Source organism: Delphinus delphis, chromosome 16, assembly GCF_949987515.2.
Source record: "Delphinus delphis chromosome 16, mDelDel1.2, whole genome shotgun sequence".
NCBI lineage: Eukaryota > Metazoa > Chordata > Mammalia > Artiodactyla > Delphinidae > Delphinus > Delphinus delphis.
In genome coordinates this window covers 15,041,195-15,060,353 of record NC_082698.1, presented here as the reverse complement: position 1 = coordinate 15,060,353, position 19,159 = coordinate 15,041,195, and the positions used below count along the sequence as shown (strand labels likewise).

General features: G+C 35.1%; 1 protein-coding gene across 1 annotated transcript in view; it reads left to right on the top strand.

The window, feature by feature from the left end:
* The window catches only part of ATRNL1 (attractin like 1), a 672,454-nt gene that overhangs the window by 164,469 nt on the left and 488,826 nt on the right, over positions 1 to 19,159 (top strand). Inside the window, exon 18 of the mRNA XM_060034012.1 lies at positions 612 to 830. Within this exon, the coding sequence (XP_059889995.1) occupies positions 612 to 830 (219 nt within the window). The remainder of the gene's footprint in view (positions 1 to 611; positions 831 to 19,159) is intronic.

Genomic DNA, 19,159 nt, shown 5'->3' with positions numbered 1-19,159 from the left:
TCAGCTATCCCAGGGAGTGGGTAAGCATGACTTACACTGGACATTCACAGGAAGATGCAGATTTTTTCCTTGAAGGCCCTCCCTAGGCACAACAAGAACAACTAACATTGCTCTATATCACAGACAATGTTGTCTGTAGGCCCCAGGATCAGTTCCTGAAAGGTCTTAATACTGGCAAAGTTCTCAGGAGTGTTTAAAATGCTGACTTCGTTTTTCTCCCTGTCATGGTACCACACCTTTATTCACCCTCAAGTCAGTCCATTCATCTCCTCTTTGTTCATAATGTATGTTTTATTTGCTTTTGAAGTAATTACTGTCTCTTATTATTATACTGTCTCTAAATTATTACATTATTACATAATGTAATTATGTAATATGTAAAATTACATAATGTAATTACATAATGTAATATGTAAAATGTATGTATGTAATGTAATATGTAATGTAATATGTAAAATTACATAATGTAATTTTATTACATAAAATGTTTACATTAACTATAGATGACTTTTTACTGTTTTTCAGATCATATTTATTTTTCCATTAGCTTGCAATTCTATTTGAATATAAAGTCGTATAACATACTTGTTAATGATGTTCCTGCCATGCAGCTCAAAATTGTTCTGGATTGAGAACCTGTGGACAATGTTTGGAGCAGCCTGGTTGTGGCTGGTGCAACGATCCTAGTAATACAGGAAGAGGACACTGCATTGAAGGGTCTTCCCGGGGACCAATGAAGCTTGTTGGAATGCAAAATAATGAGATGGTTCTTGACACCAGTGTTTGTCCTAAAGAGAAGAACTATGAGTGGTCCTTTATCCAGTGTCCAGGTAATAAAAATGTGATGAAAGCAATTTTAGCTTCTGCACAAGGACACCAAGAATTACTTTCCTTTCTTATAATAAAGATTTAGAAAAAAAAAACAATGAAAATAAGACTCAAATTTAAAGGATTAAAAAAATTCTTTCCTATATCCATGTTTTTTATAGGTGGTATTATGTTTGGAATCATTAAACAGGCTGACCAGATGCATGGTACATAATTGTTAGATTTGGTTTCATGTGAACTGTTAAAAGGAAAAAAAATATTGGTTTCATACCAAATTTCTGTACTGTAGTATAATCTTTTATTGTTTATAATATTATACTATCTTAGAATTCAAAGGCAGCTCAGAGGATCCAGTCAGGCTAAGTATGGGAATATTTTGTATAATATCCATGATAGGGTTATTTGACCCTTGGTATTTGGTACCATTCAATTTTGAAGGTCAGTAAAGTTTTTAGAGTTTTTAAAATAGGGAGTCTGTTCTTATATGGAATAAAATCAACCTTCTTGAAAAATTAATTTATTCAGTATATTTTTATTGAGTGCCTACTATGTGCAAAGAGTGTTTTACGTGCTAGAGACATAACAATGAACAAAAGTAGACTAAAATCACTGCATTAATCGAGCCTGTATTCGAGTTGAAATTAATAAAATTAATTACACACACATATATGTGTATGAAGTTAGGTGGTGATAAGTGCTATTAAATAAAGCAAGGAAGGGGGATAAAGCTTGCAATTTAAAAGACTGGTAAGAGAAGATCTCACTTAGAAGTAATGGTTAATAAACACCTCAAGTAGATGAGGGAGTGAATCATGCGGCTGTCTGGGGAAAGAGTGTTCCAGAAGACACAAAGACTTGGGTGAGATAGTTTATTTACGAGATGAACCTAGGAAGCACAATTGAGGGAACAGAGAGTTTCAAAGGTGGGAGAAAAACCAATAATATGTACATTATTAGGCTGACTACTATACTGGGAAATTTGAGCTCAGACACACTAGGGACCTATGAAGAACTATGCAGAATGCTTCTCAGAGTTAACCCTCAGGGACTGGGGGTGGGGGTGGGGAATTTATCCACTAACTCTCTTCCATTGATGGTTGAGTGATGCCTCTGGGGGTATTGTACTTCTGAGCTGTGCCAGCATGTCTGATTAATAGCTTATCATGATACCAGTGAACATTCTGAGGCAAAAAAGTGGGGAGATACTGCAGAACTTGCTGTAGGTGCGGCGCTGACAGTGTGTTGCACTGAAACCAGATGGACTAAGGAAATGTGGTACTTCTACATAAACTTTGGAATATATGAAAACCAAGAAGAGGGACAAACTATTGATTCATACAACATGGCTGAATCTTAAATACCTTTTACTTAGTGAAAGAAGCCAGACCAAAAGGCTACATATTGCGCTATGGAGATGGAAAAGAGATCAGTTATTTGCCAGAAGTAGTAAAGGTAGGGATTGCCTTCAAGGGGACCTCATAATGGAATTTTTTGTGCTGTGGAACTCTTCTTTATGACACTGTGGTGGTTCATAATGACTCTATGCATTTGTCAAACCATACTGTATACCACAAAGAAAGAACTTTCCTGACGGCAAATTAAAAAAAAAAGTCAACCAGCATGTCAGGGGATCCCATAAGGGAATGCAAACTGTGAGAAATAAATTTAACTGTATTACAAATGCCATAACCTCATCAAAATAATGAGCTGACCTAAGTAACCTTGGAAAACAGCGTTTTGGCTGGATACTGTAAAACTAAAGAAAAAAACCTACATAAACATTATATTCTGATTGGTAAATTTGTTTCTCACATAGTACAGATTAACAGTTCTAACAATACTTTATATGTTTAGTAGGTTTGGACAAATATATAAATTAATTGTGTTTAATGTGAGCCAGGTTTCCCACCGTCACAGAAAGACATAGACATAGAGAATGGACTTGAGGACACGGGGTGGGAGGGGGAAGTTGGGGCAAAGTGAGAGTAGCATTGACATATATACACTACCGAATGTAAAATAGTTAGCTAGTGGGAAACAGCAGCATAGCACAGGGAGATCAGCTCCGTGCTTTGTGATGACCCATAAGGAGGATGCGAGGGAGGCTCAAGAGGGAGGGGATATGGGGACATGTGTATGCATATGGCTGATTCACTTTGTTGTGCAACAGAAACTAACAGAGTATTGTGAAACAATTATACTCCAATGAAGGTCTATTAAAAAAACATGCGAAGAGTAAAGACTATAAGGAACCCTGTGGGGAATTCCCTGGCGGTCCAGTGGTTAGGACTCCGAGCTTCCACTGCAGGGGCCATGGATTCGATCCCTGGTTGGGGAACTAAGATGCCACATGCCGTGCGGCATGGCCAAAAGAAAAAGAAAAGAAAAGAAAAGAAAAAAGAATCCTGGTATTGGTTTAGAGTATAAGCATGAATTCAAGTTTATTTTAATATTTAATATATATACGCAGAGGTATATATACATATATTTTCTAGCTCAGTTCTCCAAGAGGGCCTGGAAGCCATGATGCCCCAGTAGCAATGAGCACATTCAGTGCCCACAATCCTGGTTTCTAAATACCATTTTCCAATGAAAGGAACCAGGGCTCTCTGGAGTAATGGCTGGTTCTAGGGCTGGGGCAGGGAGAACACAAGGTGAACCTGAAGTATTGTTTAATGCCAGAAAGTAAGAAAGTGCTCAAAACAAAATAAAGGAGGATGGGAGCATGTCAAAGGGACACAGCCAACCAGAAAGAGTTCTTAATGGGTCAATCTGGGCAAAAAATAATGATTGTGTTGGATTGTAACCCAAAGAACAGAATACATATCCATGTGATTTAAGTGACTGAATAGATAATAAATGGGTGAGAATGGATAAATATTCCTTACAGAAAATTCCAAATAATAAATGTAGAATGAATGAGGGAAATAAAAAATTGCTGTTAGAACCCCACAGTAATAAGTGCAGTAAGAATAGTCTTCTTAAGAATGTTCAAATTAGTGGGTGAAACTTTAAGGAGAAAAAATATATTTGTGTAGCTTCCAAATATCTTCCTCAAAAATATTTATTAATTACTGTGGTGGTTTGAACGTATGTCCACAAGTACCTTGACACTCATTCCCCTAGGAAGTGGAGCTTAATTTCTCTCCCCTTGAGTGTGAGTTGGACATGGTGACTCCTAGTGAATAGAGTGTAGATGTGGAAAAACTGTAACTTTACAGTGGAGGATGTAAGGCGACATCACCATAAACAAGTGATCAAGGTTAACAACACCAGTAATAAGTCATGTTAATATCACATACCCCCTGATATGATGTGGTGAGAAGGGCACCTCACTTCTGTGGTATTCTTCCCCCAAATCTATAACCTGGTTTAGTCATCAGAAAACATCAGACAAAACGACATTGAAGGACATTTTACAAAATACTTGACCAGCCCTCTAGAAAAGAATCTGCTTCCAAGCTCATTCACATGTTGGCACAATTCAGTGCCTTGGAATTGTAGGGCTGAGGTGACTGTTTTCTAGTTGGCTGTCAGCCAGTGACCACTTCGGCTCTGAAAGAATGCTCACGTTCTCTCCCTCATCCCCCTTCCGTCTCCAGAACTCGCATTGTAGAGTCTCGACAACTGAAATGGGATCACTTACACTTTGAATCTCCTTCAAGTAGAGACTAATGCCTTTTAAGGGATCATCTGACTGAGTCCATCCAGGATGATGTCCCTTTCTCAAAGCCAAGTGTGCCATGTAACAACCTAATCATCAGAATGACTATCCCATCATATGTTCAGGTCCCTACCACACTCAGGAGGAGGTCATTAGTGTTTGATTAAATACCTGAGGTACTATAACCCAGCTTCATCAACACATAAGACTAACCATCATACCATACAGTTTACCCATTTATAGTGTATAACTCAGTGGTTTTTAGTATATTCAGAGTTATACAACCATCACTACAGTCAGTTTAAAAACACTTTTATCATCTTTCAAAGAAACCTTGTACTTATTAGCAGTCATGGCCTGTTTAACCACCCCCCACCCTGGTCAGCTATGGATTTACACATCCTGAACATTCTATCTAAATTGAGTCATATAACTGTAGTCTTCTTTTACTGGCTTCTTTCACACCACAGTGTTTTCAAGGTTTATCCATGTTGTGGCATATAGCAGTGCTTCATTTCTTTTTATTACCAAATAATATTCCATTGTATGACTATACTACATTTTGTTTATTCATTCATCATTTGATGAACATTTGAGTGTTTCTAATTTTTCGTTTTTAAAATAATGCATCTATGAATATTCATGTACAAGTTTATGTGTGGACATATTTTCATTACCTTGGAAATGGAATACCTAGGTCATATAGTAACCATGTTTAACCTTTTGAGGAACTGCCTGACTGTTTCAAAGCTGCTGTGTTATTTTACATTTCCACCAGCAGTGCATGAGGGTTACAGTTACTCTACATCCTTGCCAACATTGCTTATTTCACATCTTTTTTTTTTTAATAGATCTTTATTGGAGTATAATTGCTTCACAATACTGTGTTAGTTTCTGTTGCACAACAAAGTGAATCAGCCATATGCATACACACATCCCCATATCCCCTCCCTCTTGAGCCTCCCTCCCACCCTCCTTATGGGTCCTCACAAAGCACGGAGCTGATCTCCCTGTGCTATGCGGCTGCTTCCCACTAGCTAACTATTTTACTTTCGGTTGTGTATATATGTCGATGCTACTCTCACTTTGCCCCAGCTTCCCGCTCCCACTGCATGTCCTCAAGTCCATTCTCTATGTCTACATCTTTATTCCTGCCTTGCAACTAGGTTCATCAGCACCATTGTTTGTTTGTTTGTTTTTAGATTCCATATATATGCGTTAGCATACTGTATTTATTTTTTTCTTTCTGATTTACTTCACTCTCTGTGACAGACTCAAGGTCCATCCACCTCACTACAAGTAACTCAATTTTGTTTCTTTTTATCGCTTAGTAATATTCCATTCACATCGTTTTGATTGTAGTCATCCTTGTGGGTGTGAAGTAGTATCTCATTGTGGTTTTGATTTGCAGTCATTTGGTGGCTAATGATGTTGAACATCTTTTCATGTGTTTATTAGCTATTAGTATTTCTTCTTTTGAGAAATGTCTATTGGATTCTTTGCACATTGTTTAATTGGGGTATTTGTCTTTTTATTATTGAACTGTGAGTGTTCTTTATATATTCTGAATATATCCCTTACTAAAGATTGATTTGCAATTATTTTCACCCATTCTGTGGGTTGTCTTTCACTTTCTTGATAGTGCCCTTTGAAGCACAAAAGTTTTTTTTTTTAAAATAAATTTATTTATTTATTTTTGGCTGTGTTGGGTCTTCATTGCTGTGCGCAGGCTCTCTCTAGTTGCGTCGAGCAGGGGCTACTCTTCGTTGCAGTGCGCAGGCTTCTCATTGCGGTGGCTTCTCTTGTTGCGGAGCATGGGGTCTAGGCGTGCGGGCTTCAGTAGTTGTGGCATGCGGGCTCAGTAGTTGTGGCTCGCAGACTCTAGAGTGCAGGCTCACTAGTTGTGGCACATGGGCTTAGTTGCTCTGCAGCATGTGGGACCTTCCTGGACTAGGGATTGAACCCGTGTCCCCTGCACTGGCAGGTGGATTCTTAACCACTGTGCCATCAGGGAAGTCCCCACCAAAGTTTTAAATTTTCATGTTTTATCTATTTTTTCTATTCTTTCTTGTGCTGTTGGTTTCATGCCTGTGAAATCATGTATAATAAAAGATCCCAAAGGTTTTCACCTATGTTTTCTCTTCAGGCTTTAGTAGTTTTAGCTCTTATGTTTAGGTCTTTGATCTGTTTTGAGTTAATTTTTGTGTGTGGTGTGAGATAGGGATCCAGCTTAATTCTTTTGTTCATGTCTATAAGCACCATTTGTTGAAAAGACGGTTTTTTCCTTATTAAATTTACTTTAAATTTTGTATATATTTTTTCATCTTAGAAATTGAATTTTAGTCATTTTTATATTTTCCATTTCTCTCCTTCTTATGTTGATATTTTACTCTGTATTCTCGAGTATATGGAGCATACTTTTAATAGCTGTTTTAAAAATCCTTCTCTACTCATCCCAATTGGTATGCCATTTCTTTCTCTGTTTCTATTGGCGTGTGTATATATATATATATATATATATTTTTTTTTTTTTTTAACTGATTATGAATCAGAATTTCCAGGTTGGTTATTTTTGGTGGTATTATCCTGGACATTGTGATTTTTTTTCTAGCTTATTCAGTTTTGTTCTATTTGTTTAAGTGTGTTGGACTTTATTCTGGCATTCAGTGGTGTTACTTCAAAAATTGTTTTTAATATTTGTCATGGCCTGTACATAGCAGCCCTAAGTTCAGTGCTAATTTATTTCCACTACTAAGACAGTGCCTTTCTGTGTTCTGCATACAGTGCTCTTTGTATTAAGAGGTCTCTCCACGTTGACTCTTGGGAGTATAAGCTATTTCTAGTCCTACGTGAGTTCCTGACATTGTTTTACTTACTTTTTTCTGATGGTTCTTTCTCCAGCTTCATAGAGTTTCACACTGTGTTCAATTTATTATTTAACCAAAGATTCAAGGGGACCTGTCTATAGATTGCTGTGTGCAACTCTCTCTTCTCTAGTATTTTGCCCCACAAAGCCTAACCACCATGGCCTCCCTGAACTTTGCTCTTTGTTTCCTCAACTAAATGAGGGTTTGGGTTTTCCTCCCTGGGCTTTATCCTCAAATCTGCCTCCAGATAGCAAGCCAGGGCAGTCATATTTTGTCGTCTTTTTCTCAGGGATGCCATTCCTGAACTGCCTGTTATACTTGAAAGTAGTTGTTTCATATATTTTGTTCAGTTTTCCTATGTTTACACTAGAGGTCAGTTCTCACAGCAGTTAAACCTTCATGGGCAGAAGTGGAAATCTTCTGTCTATGTGTTTTTATTTACAGTGAATCTCTTGTAAGCAGCATTAATGTCTTGTTTTTTATTGTTGTTGTTGATGTGTTTTTAAAATCTATTCTGATAATCTGTCTTTTATCAAATTGTTTAGTCAATTTAGATTTAATATAATATTGGTAATATTGAATTTAGTCCTACCATCATGGTATCAATTTTAAAATTTCCTTTATTTTTTTCTCTGTTGTTTGTTCCTCCTTTTGCCTTTTTTTAGATTAATTGAGTGTTTTTAAAGTCCACTTTTATCACTTTTATTGGAATTTTAGCTATACCTCTTTTGTGTTTTTTTTAGTGACTGCTGTAGTGATTGTAATAGTCATCTTTATCTTATCACAGTCTACCTTGAATCAATATTATACTACTTCATGTATAAGGTAAGAATATTACAAAAGTGTAATTCCATTTGCTCTTTTCCTGTCCTTTGTGTGATTACTGCCATATATTTTACTTCTATATATGTTATTAACCACACATCACATTATTTTTTTTACTTTAAAAAGACAATTTTCTTATAAAAAATCATAATAATAAAAAAAATCTTTCTATTTACCCATGTATTGACCATTTTCTGTGATCTTCATTTTTCCCTATTGATCTGAATTTCCTTTTGCTATAACATTTCTTTAGCTTGATGAACTTTATGTAACATTTTAAAGTAGTGTGTTTCTCAGTTGGGCTATAAATTAGCTTTTATACATCTGAAAAAATTTTTATTGTGTATGTGTGTGTCCTCATATTTGAAGGATATTTTTACTGGTAATAGCATTCTAAGTTGACAGATATATTTTTTCAATAATTTGAAGATGTAATTTCCTTTTCCTCTGGCTTCTACTTTCTCTTCAGAATTCCTCTGTCAGTTTTATTGTTTCTCCTTTGAAAGAAATATGTCTTTTTCTTCCCTCTGACCTTTTAAAATATATTTTTTCCTTAGTTTTTGGATGTCAGCAATTTTAGTGTGATGTACCTAAGTATCATCTTTCTTTTTTTAATTGTGACATGTGTTCTTCATCATGTTTGTAAAATTTTCTGCCATTATCTCTTCAAATATTGCATCTGTCCCATTGTGTCACTCTAGTCTGTATTTCTAAAAGTTTGATTCACTTATGTTAGGCTTTTTCACCATGTTCCTAAGTTTTCTTATTGTCTTGTCTGTATTTTATATCCTTGCACCTCCTCTGATCTATATTTTGATTCATTAATTCTTCCTTTAGATGTTTCTAGTTTTCTCTTAAACCTATTTTTTAATTAGTCATTGTTATTTAACATAGCACGCGAGGTTCACTGTATTAAAACAGTTTTACACATGATTCTGCATCATCTATTTTGCTGAATTCTTCTAGGCAGTTCTTCTACCAGTCTCTCCTGATTTTTCTCTTGTGGCTCCATTTATCTGGCAGCTTGACTGGTTTTGGATGATCTCAGAATTCTTTACTCACACGTCTGGTGGTTTGAGCTGATTGCTTGATCTAGGGGTCCTCAGGCTGCAAATGATTGTTCTCTGCTGTATTTGGCCTATCATCCTCTGGTGGTGTAGACTGGGATGCTGTACATATATGTTTAGAATAGAATTCGAAGAAGGAGAGAGCAGAGTATATATGGCTCTTGAGGCGTAGGCTCAAAATTTCCATACCATTACTTCTGAATTCCACTGTTCTGAAACAGTCTTCATGCCAATGCATGTTCAAATGGTGGGAAAAAATTGTACTTTTTTGATGAGAGCAAGGATCAAGTAATATTATGAATTTTGTACATACAGAGATGTGAAGAATTTGTGTAAATTATTTTTCAGCTCATCTAATTAGTTCTAACTACTTTGTTTATTGATGTATAACTCGTATGACATAAAATCCTTCGTTTTAAAGTGTACAGTTCAGTGGTTTCTAGTATAGTCAGTAGGTGTGCAACTATTACCATCATATAATTCCAGAACACTTTAATTACCCCAAGACACAATTCCATACCCTTTAACAGTCACTACCTGTACATCCTTCCCTCTAACACCTGAAAACCACTAGTCTACTTTCTTTCTCTGTGTATTTGTCTATTCTGGACATTTCATTTAAATGCAGTCATATAATGTGTCTTTTAGTGTCTGACTTCTTTTACTTAGCATACGTTTTTAAGGTTCATCCATATTGTAGCATATATCAGTCCTTTACTTCTTTTTATGGCTGAATAATATTAAATGGCATACCACATATTCACACTCATCCGTTGATGGGTCTTCAGCTTATTTCCACTCTTTTGCTATTATGAATAGTGCTGCTATGAACATTTGTATATGTTTTTGTGTAAACATGTTTTAATTTCTCTTTGGTATGTATCTAGGAGTTGATTTTTTAGTCATATGATAAATGTATATTTAACCTTTTAAGGAATTGCTAGACTTCTTCCAGAGCTACTGTACTATTTTACATTTCTACCAGCAGTGTATTCTAATTACTCTCCTCACCAATATGGGTTAATAAATCATTTTCTTTATTATCCTCCTAGTTGATGTGAAGTGGTAGCTCTCTGTGGTTTTGTTTTGCATTTCCCTTATGACTTATGGTGTTCTTTTCATGTGCTTATTAGCTACTCATATACTTTCTATGGAAAATGTCTATTCAAATCATTTGCCCACTTTTTTTGTTTTTTTGCGGTACATGGGCCTCTCACTGTTGTGGCCTCTCCCGTTGCGGAGCACAGGCTCTGGACATGCAGGCTCAGCGGCCATGGCTCACGGGCCTAGCCGCTCCGCGGCATGTGGGATCTTCCCGGACTGGGGCACAAACCCGTGTCCCCTGCATCGGCAGGCGGGCTCTCAACCACTGCGCCACCAGGGAAGCCCCATTTACCCACTTTTAAATTGAGGTTTTTTTTTTAAATGGTAGAATTGTAAGAGTTATTTATGTGTTCTGGGTATGAGATCCTTATCAGACATATGATTCTCAAATATTTTCCACTGTTCTGTGGGTTGTCTCTTCACTTTCTTGACGGTGTCATTTGAGGCACAGGATTTTTTTTTTTTGCTGTACACGGGCCTCTCACTGTTGTGGCCTCTCCCGTTGCGGAGCACAGGCTCCGGACGCGCAGGCTCAGCGGCTATGGCTCATGGGCCCAGCTGCTCCGCGGCATGTGGGATCTTCCCGGACCGGGGCACGAACCCATGTCCACTGCATCGGCAGGTGGACTCTCAACCACTGCGCCACCAGGGAAGCCCAAGGCACAGCATTTTTTTGATAATGTCCAGTATATCTTTTTTTTCTGTTAGTTGCTTAAGCTTTAGGTGTCATATATAAGAAACTGTCGCCTAATCCAAAGTCATGAGGATTTACATCTATATATTCTTCGAACATTTTTGTAATTTTAGCTCTTACCTTTAGGTTTTTGATCCTTTTTTAGTTAATTTTTATATATGGTGTGAAGTATGGGTCCAGACTTATCCTTCTGCATGTGAATATCAAGCTATCCTGGCACCATTTGTTGAAAAGACTATTTCCCCAGTTAAACTTCTTGACACCCTTGTTGAATATCAATTGACCATAGATGTATGGTATTATTTCTAGACCTAATTCTATTCTATGGTCTATATGTCTGTCCTTATGACAATGGCACGTGGTTTGATTACTGTAACTTTGAAGTAGGTTTTGAAATTGGGAATTGTCAGTACTCCAACTCTGTTTTTCTTTATCAAGATTGTTTTGCCTAATCTGAGCCCTCTGTTTCTAAACATGAATTTTAGGATGTGCTTGTCTATTCCTATAAAAAAAGTCTTTTAGAATTTGATGGCATTGAATTTGCAGATCAGTTGGGATGAATTTCTATCTTAATATTAAGTCTTCCCATCCATGAATACAGATGCCTTTTCATTAATTCCTTTTAATAATGTTTTGTAGTTTTCAATGTACAAATCTTGCATTTCTTTGGTTAAATGTATTGTTAAATGTTTTATTCTTTCTGATGCTATTGTATTTGGTATTGTTTTCTTAATTTCACTCTCAAACTTTTCAGTTTGGAAGTGTATAAAAATACAATAAAACAGATTTTTCTACAATTGATCTGTAGCATTGTTGAAGACAATTATTAGATTAAATAATATTTTTGGATTTCTTAGTTTTCTGTATGGAAGATTATGTCATCTGAAAGTAAAGTTAGTTTTCTTCTTTTTCAATCTGGTTACCTTTCATTTTTTTTTCTTGCTTAATTGCCCTGTCCAGAACCTCCAGTACAGTACTGAATAGAAGTGACAAGTAAGGACAGTTTTGTCTTGTTCCTGACCTTAAAAAGAAAACTTACAGTCTTTTACCATTAAATATGATGTTATCTATGAAGTTTTTATATATGCCCTTTATCAGGTTAAGATAATTCCCTGCTATTCTAGTTCGTTGAGTATTTTCCATCTATTGAGATGATGTTGTGATCCACCCCCACCCCACTTTATTTCTCTAATAGTATGTTGTATTGATTGATTTTCATATATTTAAATAATCTTGCATTCCTGGGGTAAATGCAACTTAGTCATGATGTATAATCCTTTTATATTCTAGTGGATCCAGTTTGCTAGTATTTTGTTGAGAAGTTTTGCAGTTACAATCATAAGAGGTATTGGTCTGGCATCATCTTTTCTTGTGATAAGTTTGTCTTGTCTTTGTATTAGGTTAATACTGGCCTCATAGAATGAGTTAGGAAGTCTTACCTTTGCTTCTGTGTTTTGGAAATATTTGTGAATAATTGTTAATTCTCCTTAACTGTTTGGTAGAATTCATGAATTAAGCCAGTTGATCTGGGGCTATACTTTTCTGGCACTTTGTTGATTACTAACTCAATCTTTTTATTGTTAAAGCCTGTGCCTATTTTCTGTTTCTCCTCTAGTAAGTCTTGGTAGTTAGTATCTTTCTAAGAATCTCCCCTATCATCTAGGTTATCTAATTTATTGGCATCCAGTTGTTTATAGTATTTCCCTATAGTCCTTTTCCCCAGTCTTTGTCAGTCGTATGTCTCATCTTCTATTCCTGATTTTAATAATTTGTATCTTCGTATATTTCTTTGTTAGCCTAGCTAAAGCTTTGTTGATTTTGTTGCGCATTACAAAGAACAGTTTGTATTTGGCTTTATTGATTTTCTTTATTGTTTTCCTACTCTGCATTTTATTTATTTTCACTCTAATCTTCATTATTTCCTTTCTTCTGCTTGCTTTGAGTTTAGTTTTCTATTAATTTTTTACTTTATTAAGGTACAAAGTTGGTTGATATGAGACCTTTTCTCTTTTTTAATGTAGGCTTTTACAGCCATAATTTTTTTTTCTGAGCAGTGTTTTGCTGCATCCTGTAAGTTTTGGTATATTATGCTTTATTTTAATATACCTGAAAGTAATTTTTAATTTTCCTATGATTTGTTTTTTGATCCATTGGTTATTTAGGAATGTGTTGCTTAATTTCCACAATTTGTGATTTTCCCAAATTTTCTGTTACTGATTTCTAATTTTATTCAATTGTGGTTAGAGAACATACTTTATATGACTTCAGTCCTTTTACATTTATTGAGGTTTGTTTTATGACCTAGTATATGGTCTATCCTGAAGAGTTTTTTATGTGCACTTAAGAAGAATGTATATTCTGCTGCTGTTATGTGGATTTTTCTGTTTATGTCTGTTTGGTCCAGTTGGTTTATAGTGTTGTCCAAGTCTTCTAATCCCTTGCAAATCATCTGCCTAGTTGTTTGATTCATTATTGAAAGTGAGGTACTGACGTCTCCAACTATTTCTGTTGAGTTCTTTATTTCTGTTTTAATTTCTATCGGTGTTTGCTTCATGTAGTTTGAGGCTCTGTTAGATGCATGTATGTTTACAATTTTTATATCTTATCGATGGATTGTCCTTTTTATCATTATAAAATATCCCTCTTCATCTTCAGTAACATTTTAAAAGTCTGATATTTCTATAGCCATTCCATCTTCCTTGTGGTTGCTGTTTGTATGCTATATCTTTTTTCATCCATTCACTTTCAATCTCTTTGTGTATATAGGTGTGTCTCCTATGAAGGGTACATAGTTAGATCTTTGTCTTTTATCTGGTCTGTCTTTTCTGCCTTTTGATTAAATCATTTGATCTATTCATATTTAATGTTATTTTTGATGCAGTTGGATTTATGTGAGTTATTTTATTTTTTCCCCTGTATATCATGAATTTTCTGTTCTTCCACTCTTCATTTGTTTATTTTTTTGCAGTAAGTGAATATTTTCTATTATAACATTTTAATTTTTAATGATTTTTCATTATATTTTATGAGTTATTTTCTTTCTTTTTTAAAATAAATTTATTTATATTTTGGCTGCATTGGGTCTTCATTGCTGTGTGTGGGCTTTCTCTAGTTGCGGCAAGCGGGGGCTACTCTTTGTTGTGGTGTGCGGGCTTCTCATTATGGTGGCTTCTCTTGTTGCAGAGCATGGGCTCTAGGTGCGTGGGCTTCAGTAGTTGTGGCACTCGGGCTCAGCAGTGGTGGCTCACAGGTTGTAGAGCGCAGACTCAGTAGTTGTGGTGCATGGGCTTAGTTGCTCCGTGGCATGTGGGATCTTCCCGGCCAGGGCTCAAACCCATGTCCCCTGCATTGGCAGGCGGATTCTTAACCACTGTGCCACCAGGGAAGTCCATGAGTTATTTTCTTAGTGGTTACTCCAGGGTTTACCATATATAGCTTATCTTATTAAAATACGCTTCAGATTTATACTAACTTAATTCCAGTGAGATGAAATAATGTTACTCATATAGGTCTAGTCTCTTTCTTCCCTTTTTGTGGTATTGTTATATGTATTACATCTGTATGTGTTGCAAACCCAGCAGTCCATTTTTATAGTTATTATTTATATAGTTTTATGTCTTTTAAAGAAGCTGAGGAAAGAAAGGAGGATAGTATGTACTTATAGCTTTTGTTATATTAATCTTTGTATTAACGATGTTTGGTTTTCTTTGTTTCTGTGGATCTTTGTTTACCATCTAGTAATACCATGTCGTATACTTGGCCCGATATAGATTTTCTCCGATACACTTCCTCTGTGGTGTTATTGGGGAATACATTATGTTTTATGTTTTATAGGCCCAACAATACCATTATTTATAACATTTAAAATACAATCTTTAAAAATCTTGTAAAAGAAGAAAGGAGACAAAAGATGTATATTTACTGTCTTTTATAATGACAGTTCTGTTATTGGTGCTCTTTGTTATATTTTGTGGAGTTAAATTACTATCTGGTGTCACATGCTTTCTTCTTGAAGAGCTTCCTTTAGTATTTCTTGTAAGGCACATCTGCTAACAGTGAATTCTCTCAATTTTTGTTTATCTGTGAATGTTTCACTTTAATTTTTGAAGAGCAGTCTCGATGGATAGAAAATTTTTAGTTGACAGTTTTATTTTCAGGAGTTTGAATATATTATCCCACTGGCTACTGACCCCCATTTTTCCTGATTAAAAGCCGGTTATTAGTCTTATTGGGATTTTTTTAGGTGAGGAGTCATATTTTCTCTTGCTGCTTTCAAGATTTCCTACTTGTTTTTGGCTTTTATCACTTTTAGTATAATGTATTTATTGATCTCTTCAGGTTTATTGTACTTAAATTTTGTTAAGCTTCTTGGATGTGTAGATTAACATTTTTATCAAATTTGGGGATTTTTCAGGAGTTATTTCTTCAAATAAATTTTAGCCTTCTTTCTTCTCTCCTATCTTTCCAACACTCCCATTACACGTAGGTTGGTGTACTTAATGGTGTCCTGCATTTAGCTGAGGCTCTGTTTATTTTTCTTCATTCTGTTGTCTCTCTGTACTTCAGCTTCCATGGTCTCTACTGATCTTTCTTCAAATTTGCTAATTCTTCTGCCAGTTCAAATTTACTGTTGAATCTCTAGTGTATTTTTCATTTCAGTTTTTTTAAATGCTTTTATTTTTTTTCTGTTAGTATGTGTAGAATTTTATCCACCCCCACCCCCCGGCTATTTTTTGGCTGCACTGTGCAGCGTGAGGGATCTTCGTTTCCCGACCAGGGATCAAATCCATGCACCCTGCAGTGGAAGTGTGGAGTCTTAACCACTGAACCGCCAGGGAGGTCCCTCATTTCAGTTATTTTACTGTTCTACTTTATAATTTCCATTCGTTCTTTTTTATAATTTCTCTGTTTTTATTGATACTCTCTTTTTGTTGAGACATTGTCATCATATGTAACTTTAGTTCTTTAAGCGTAATTTTCTCATTTTTTCTGCCTTTTATTATTTTAAATATTTTTATTGTTTTCTAATTGTCCTTTTACTCCAATTCTTGGGTTGTCAATTCTCATTTTTATTATCTCTCTTTTGCCTGACTCTTCTTCATGATGCTTTGTGATTTTTCATTTTGAGGTTTAATTCAGTAAGTGTTGTTGTTGTTTTCATTGTCTTTTATTTCGGTATCAAAGGCTTGCAAACGAAGGTGTGATGGCCAAACCTGGTTGACTGCCTATTTTTGTAAATAAAGTTTTATTGGATTATAGCTGTTATCAATTGTTTGTGTATTGTGTATGGTTACTTTTGTACTGCAGTGGCAGCAGTGGTAGTTGTGAAGAGATTTTATGGTCTGCAAAGCCTAAAATACTGTCTTGCAGTTTACAGAATCAAGTTTTTCCAGTTTCTGTTCTGTGTGACCTGAGTTGAAGAAGTATTTCAAGGGTCCATTTATGTCTGCTTTTGCATGAGGCTTTTCTTTTTTACAGAATAGGTTTTAACACTATTGTTTGATGTTGGGGTTTCTCTACTATATGGGAAGTGTGAATTTCAACCCAACCCATATGATCAGTATAGGCTTTAAGTTCTCACAAGTGACTTTTGTCTTTCATACATTCTTACCCACGTTAAGGTTCCTTTCTGCTTCTTTGGGCTTGTGATGTATTTTAGTACCTTTTTCACAGATAGGGGCTACAATTGAAGGCTTTAAGCATTTTAAATATGGTTCAGTTTAGCTCTCTATTTTGAGTATGCCAGAGATTATATCTCCTGGCCCTGCTGGGTTTTGACCCATACCTATTAGCTGTTGTTAGTCTATCCCCATGTATAGTAAAGTTCTGTCACTAGCTCACACTTCTCTTTCACATTCTTGTTTTGAATCCCTATTTTATTTTTAGCAATGATAATTCCCTTTTCTTCTAAAGGGCTCTGTTTTGAAAAAAAGTTTTGGGTAAATTTTAGCCTTGATTTTCTGTGTATATATTTTTTTGAATTTTGTTGAGAATGCCAAACAGATACTTTTCAATGTTTTACATCTGTTTTAGAGAGCACATATTTTTCAAAATGATGTACTTTATTTGCATATGAAGTGCTGTGTTTTTCATTATGTTTTATTTTCATCTTTTTCTGTTTGTGTGTACATAGATGAGAAGTCATCTGGGCTGGTTTTTAAATTTAAACAAAACAGTGTGGATGACTTCTGTTTAGTTTCATTCATGTTCCAGAACCAGGTTGTTATTAGAACCTTTCAAGTTACAGTGTATCCTGGAAGAACTATTAGATACAAGCTTACATTACCTGTTGATCCAACCCCCTGATGGCAGTGGAGAATAAAACATCATCATAGGCTTTATAGTATATCCTTTTCCTGTGTTTGATACAGCCATTATTACATCTGGGTCGTGCTTTCTATAACATACCTTATCCTTTGCCATTGCTGCCATACTAGTTATAAGCGGCAACGATGACTGTCCTTTTCTTGCTGGAAATTTTGCCAGCAGTTAGGTCTACATTATACCAGCTTTCTGTATGGTATATTCATTACTTGGAACATTAGACTTTCCTGTATCTCATTCTAGCAGCTGATATGCTTCTTGGTTGCACCATGGCCCAGAACTGCCTAGAACTTGTCGCTTTCAGGAAAGTTACAGTTGAGTGGCATTATGCCAGGAGTCCTCTTTTAATTCCCAGAGGTATAGTAGGTTACTATTTTCTAGTTTTACTTACTAGTTGTCATCATACCCCAATTCTTGTTGTTGCTGGCAAGTTTTTTTATTATTACACTGGTAATCTATGAGGAGGATATTAGATGAGATTGGTAAATTTAGTCATTTTATTCAGAAGTTAAGATATTTGTTTTTCTGATGAAAAAGTGTAGCCAGGGTTTCATAAAAATGCTTATAGTAACCCATCTCTTATTTTGACTTTTTCAGATAATGCTTTACATGTAGTGAGCACTCAATAAATTTTGTTTTTACTTGAGTGAATTAATTAGTGGTTTTACATAAAATTTTTGATGAAAAAATAACTTAAAATTTTAAGCACAATGTTAAAAAATTAAAGTTCTTGTCATTATTTTTCCTTATTATAAAAGTAATATGAATTTATTGTAGAAAACTGATGATGCATAAAAATCTTACTAAACTAAGATAACCATCATTAACTTTTCCATGGGCATATTAATACATTTAAAAACAAAATTGTGTTCATTCTAAATATCTTGTTTGAATCCTTATTTCACTCAATTTATTATGAATATTTTTCTTGTTATTAAATTTTCTCCTAGCTGTTTCATAATGTAATATAAAATTTGAAAACTATATTGTAATTTTCTCAGTTTCATAAAGAGGAAGATTACTCAACATTTTTCCATGATGACTGCATGTCATTTCTATACTATGTTGCAATAGTTATGCCTCTGAAAATTTCTGTAAGATATAGGTATTTGTTTTTTACTTTTTTTTTTTCTTTACTCTTTGATGTTAACTCATATGACCTTGTGCTAGTCTCTTGGGATTTCCCTCTTACTTTCAAATTTTCTATGTATAATAGGTATGAGATTTAATGTCTGGTCTTTGATTCATACATCCTGATTGTGCATTTGTTTCTGCCGTTCTTTAAATGTGTGACTTTGGGTAGTTGCTTAATCCAGGCCTCCTGATCTTAGAAAGAACCCTAAAAATAGTACCTTCCACACAAAATTCTTGTGAGGCTTAAATTATATAATTCATGTATGCCACTTGGTTCACTATCTAGCCATGGGGTAGTATTTACAATAGTTTAAAAACTGATACAAAATGTAAACTGACCAAGCAGAATATAGATGCCAGCCACAAACAACTGCAATCGACTAAACATTAGCTTTCTTGACTTGACCGAGAGAGAGCTCAATTAAATGCTCTCTGAGTTGTAATAATGATGAAAATGATTATGAAAGTGACAATGATTATGATGTTTCCACAAGACGTTACCAAACTAAGTCAGTATTAATGCCCCCAATAGACACTAAACATGAGCTTTTATATAGGAACTTTATCTCTCATCTGAAAATTTTAAATTCTATTGTAATATTAATATGAAAACATATTAGACCTCATATTAAGAAGACATAAAAAAATCTTA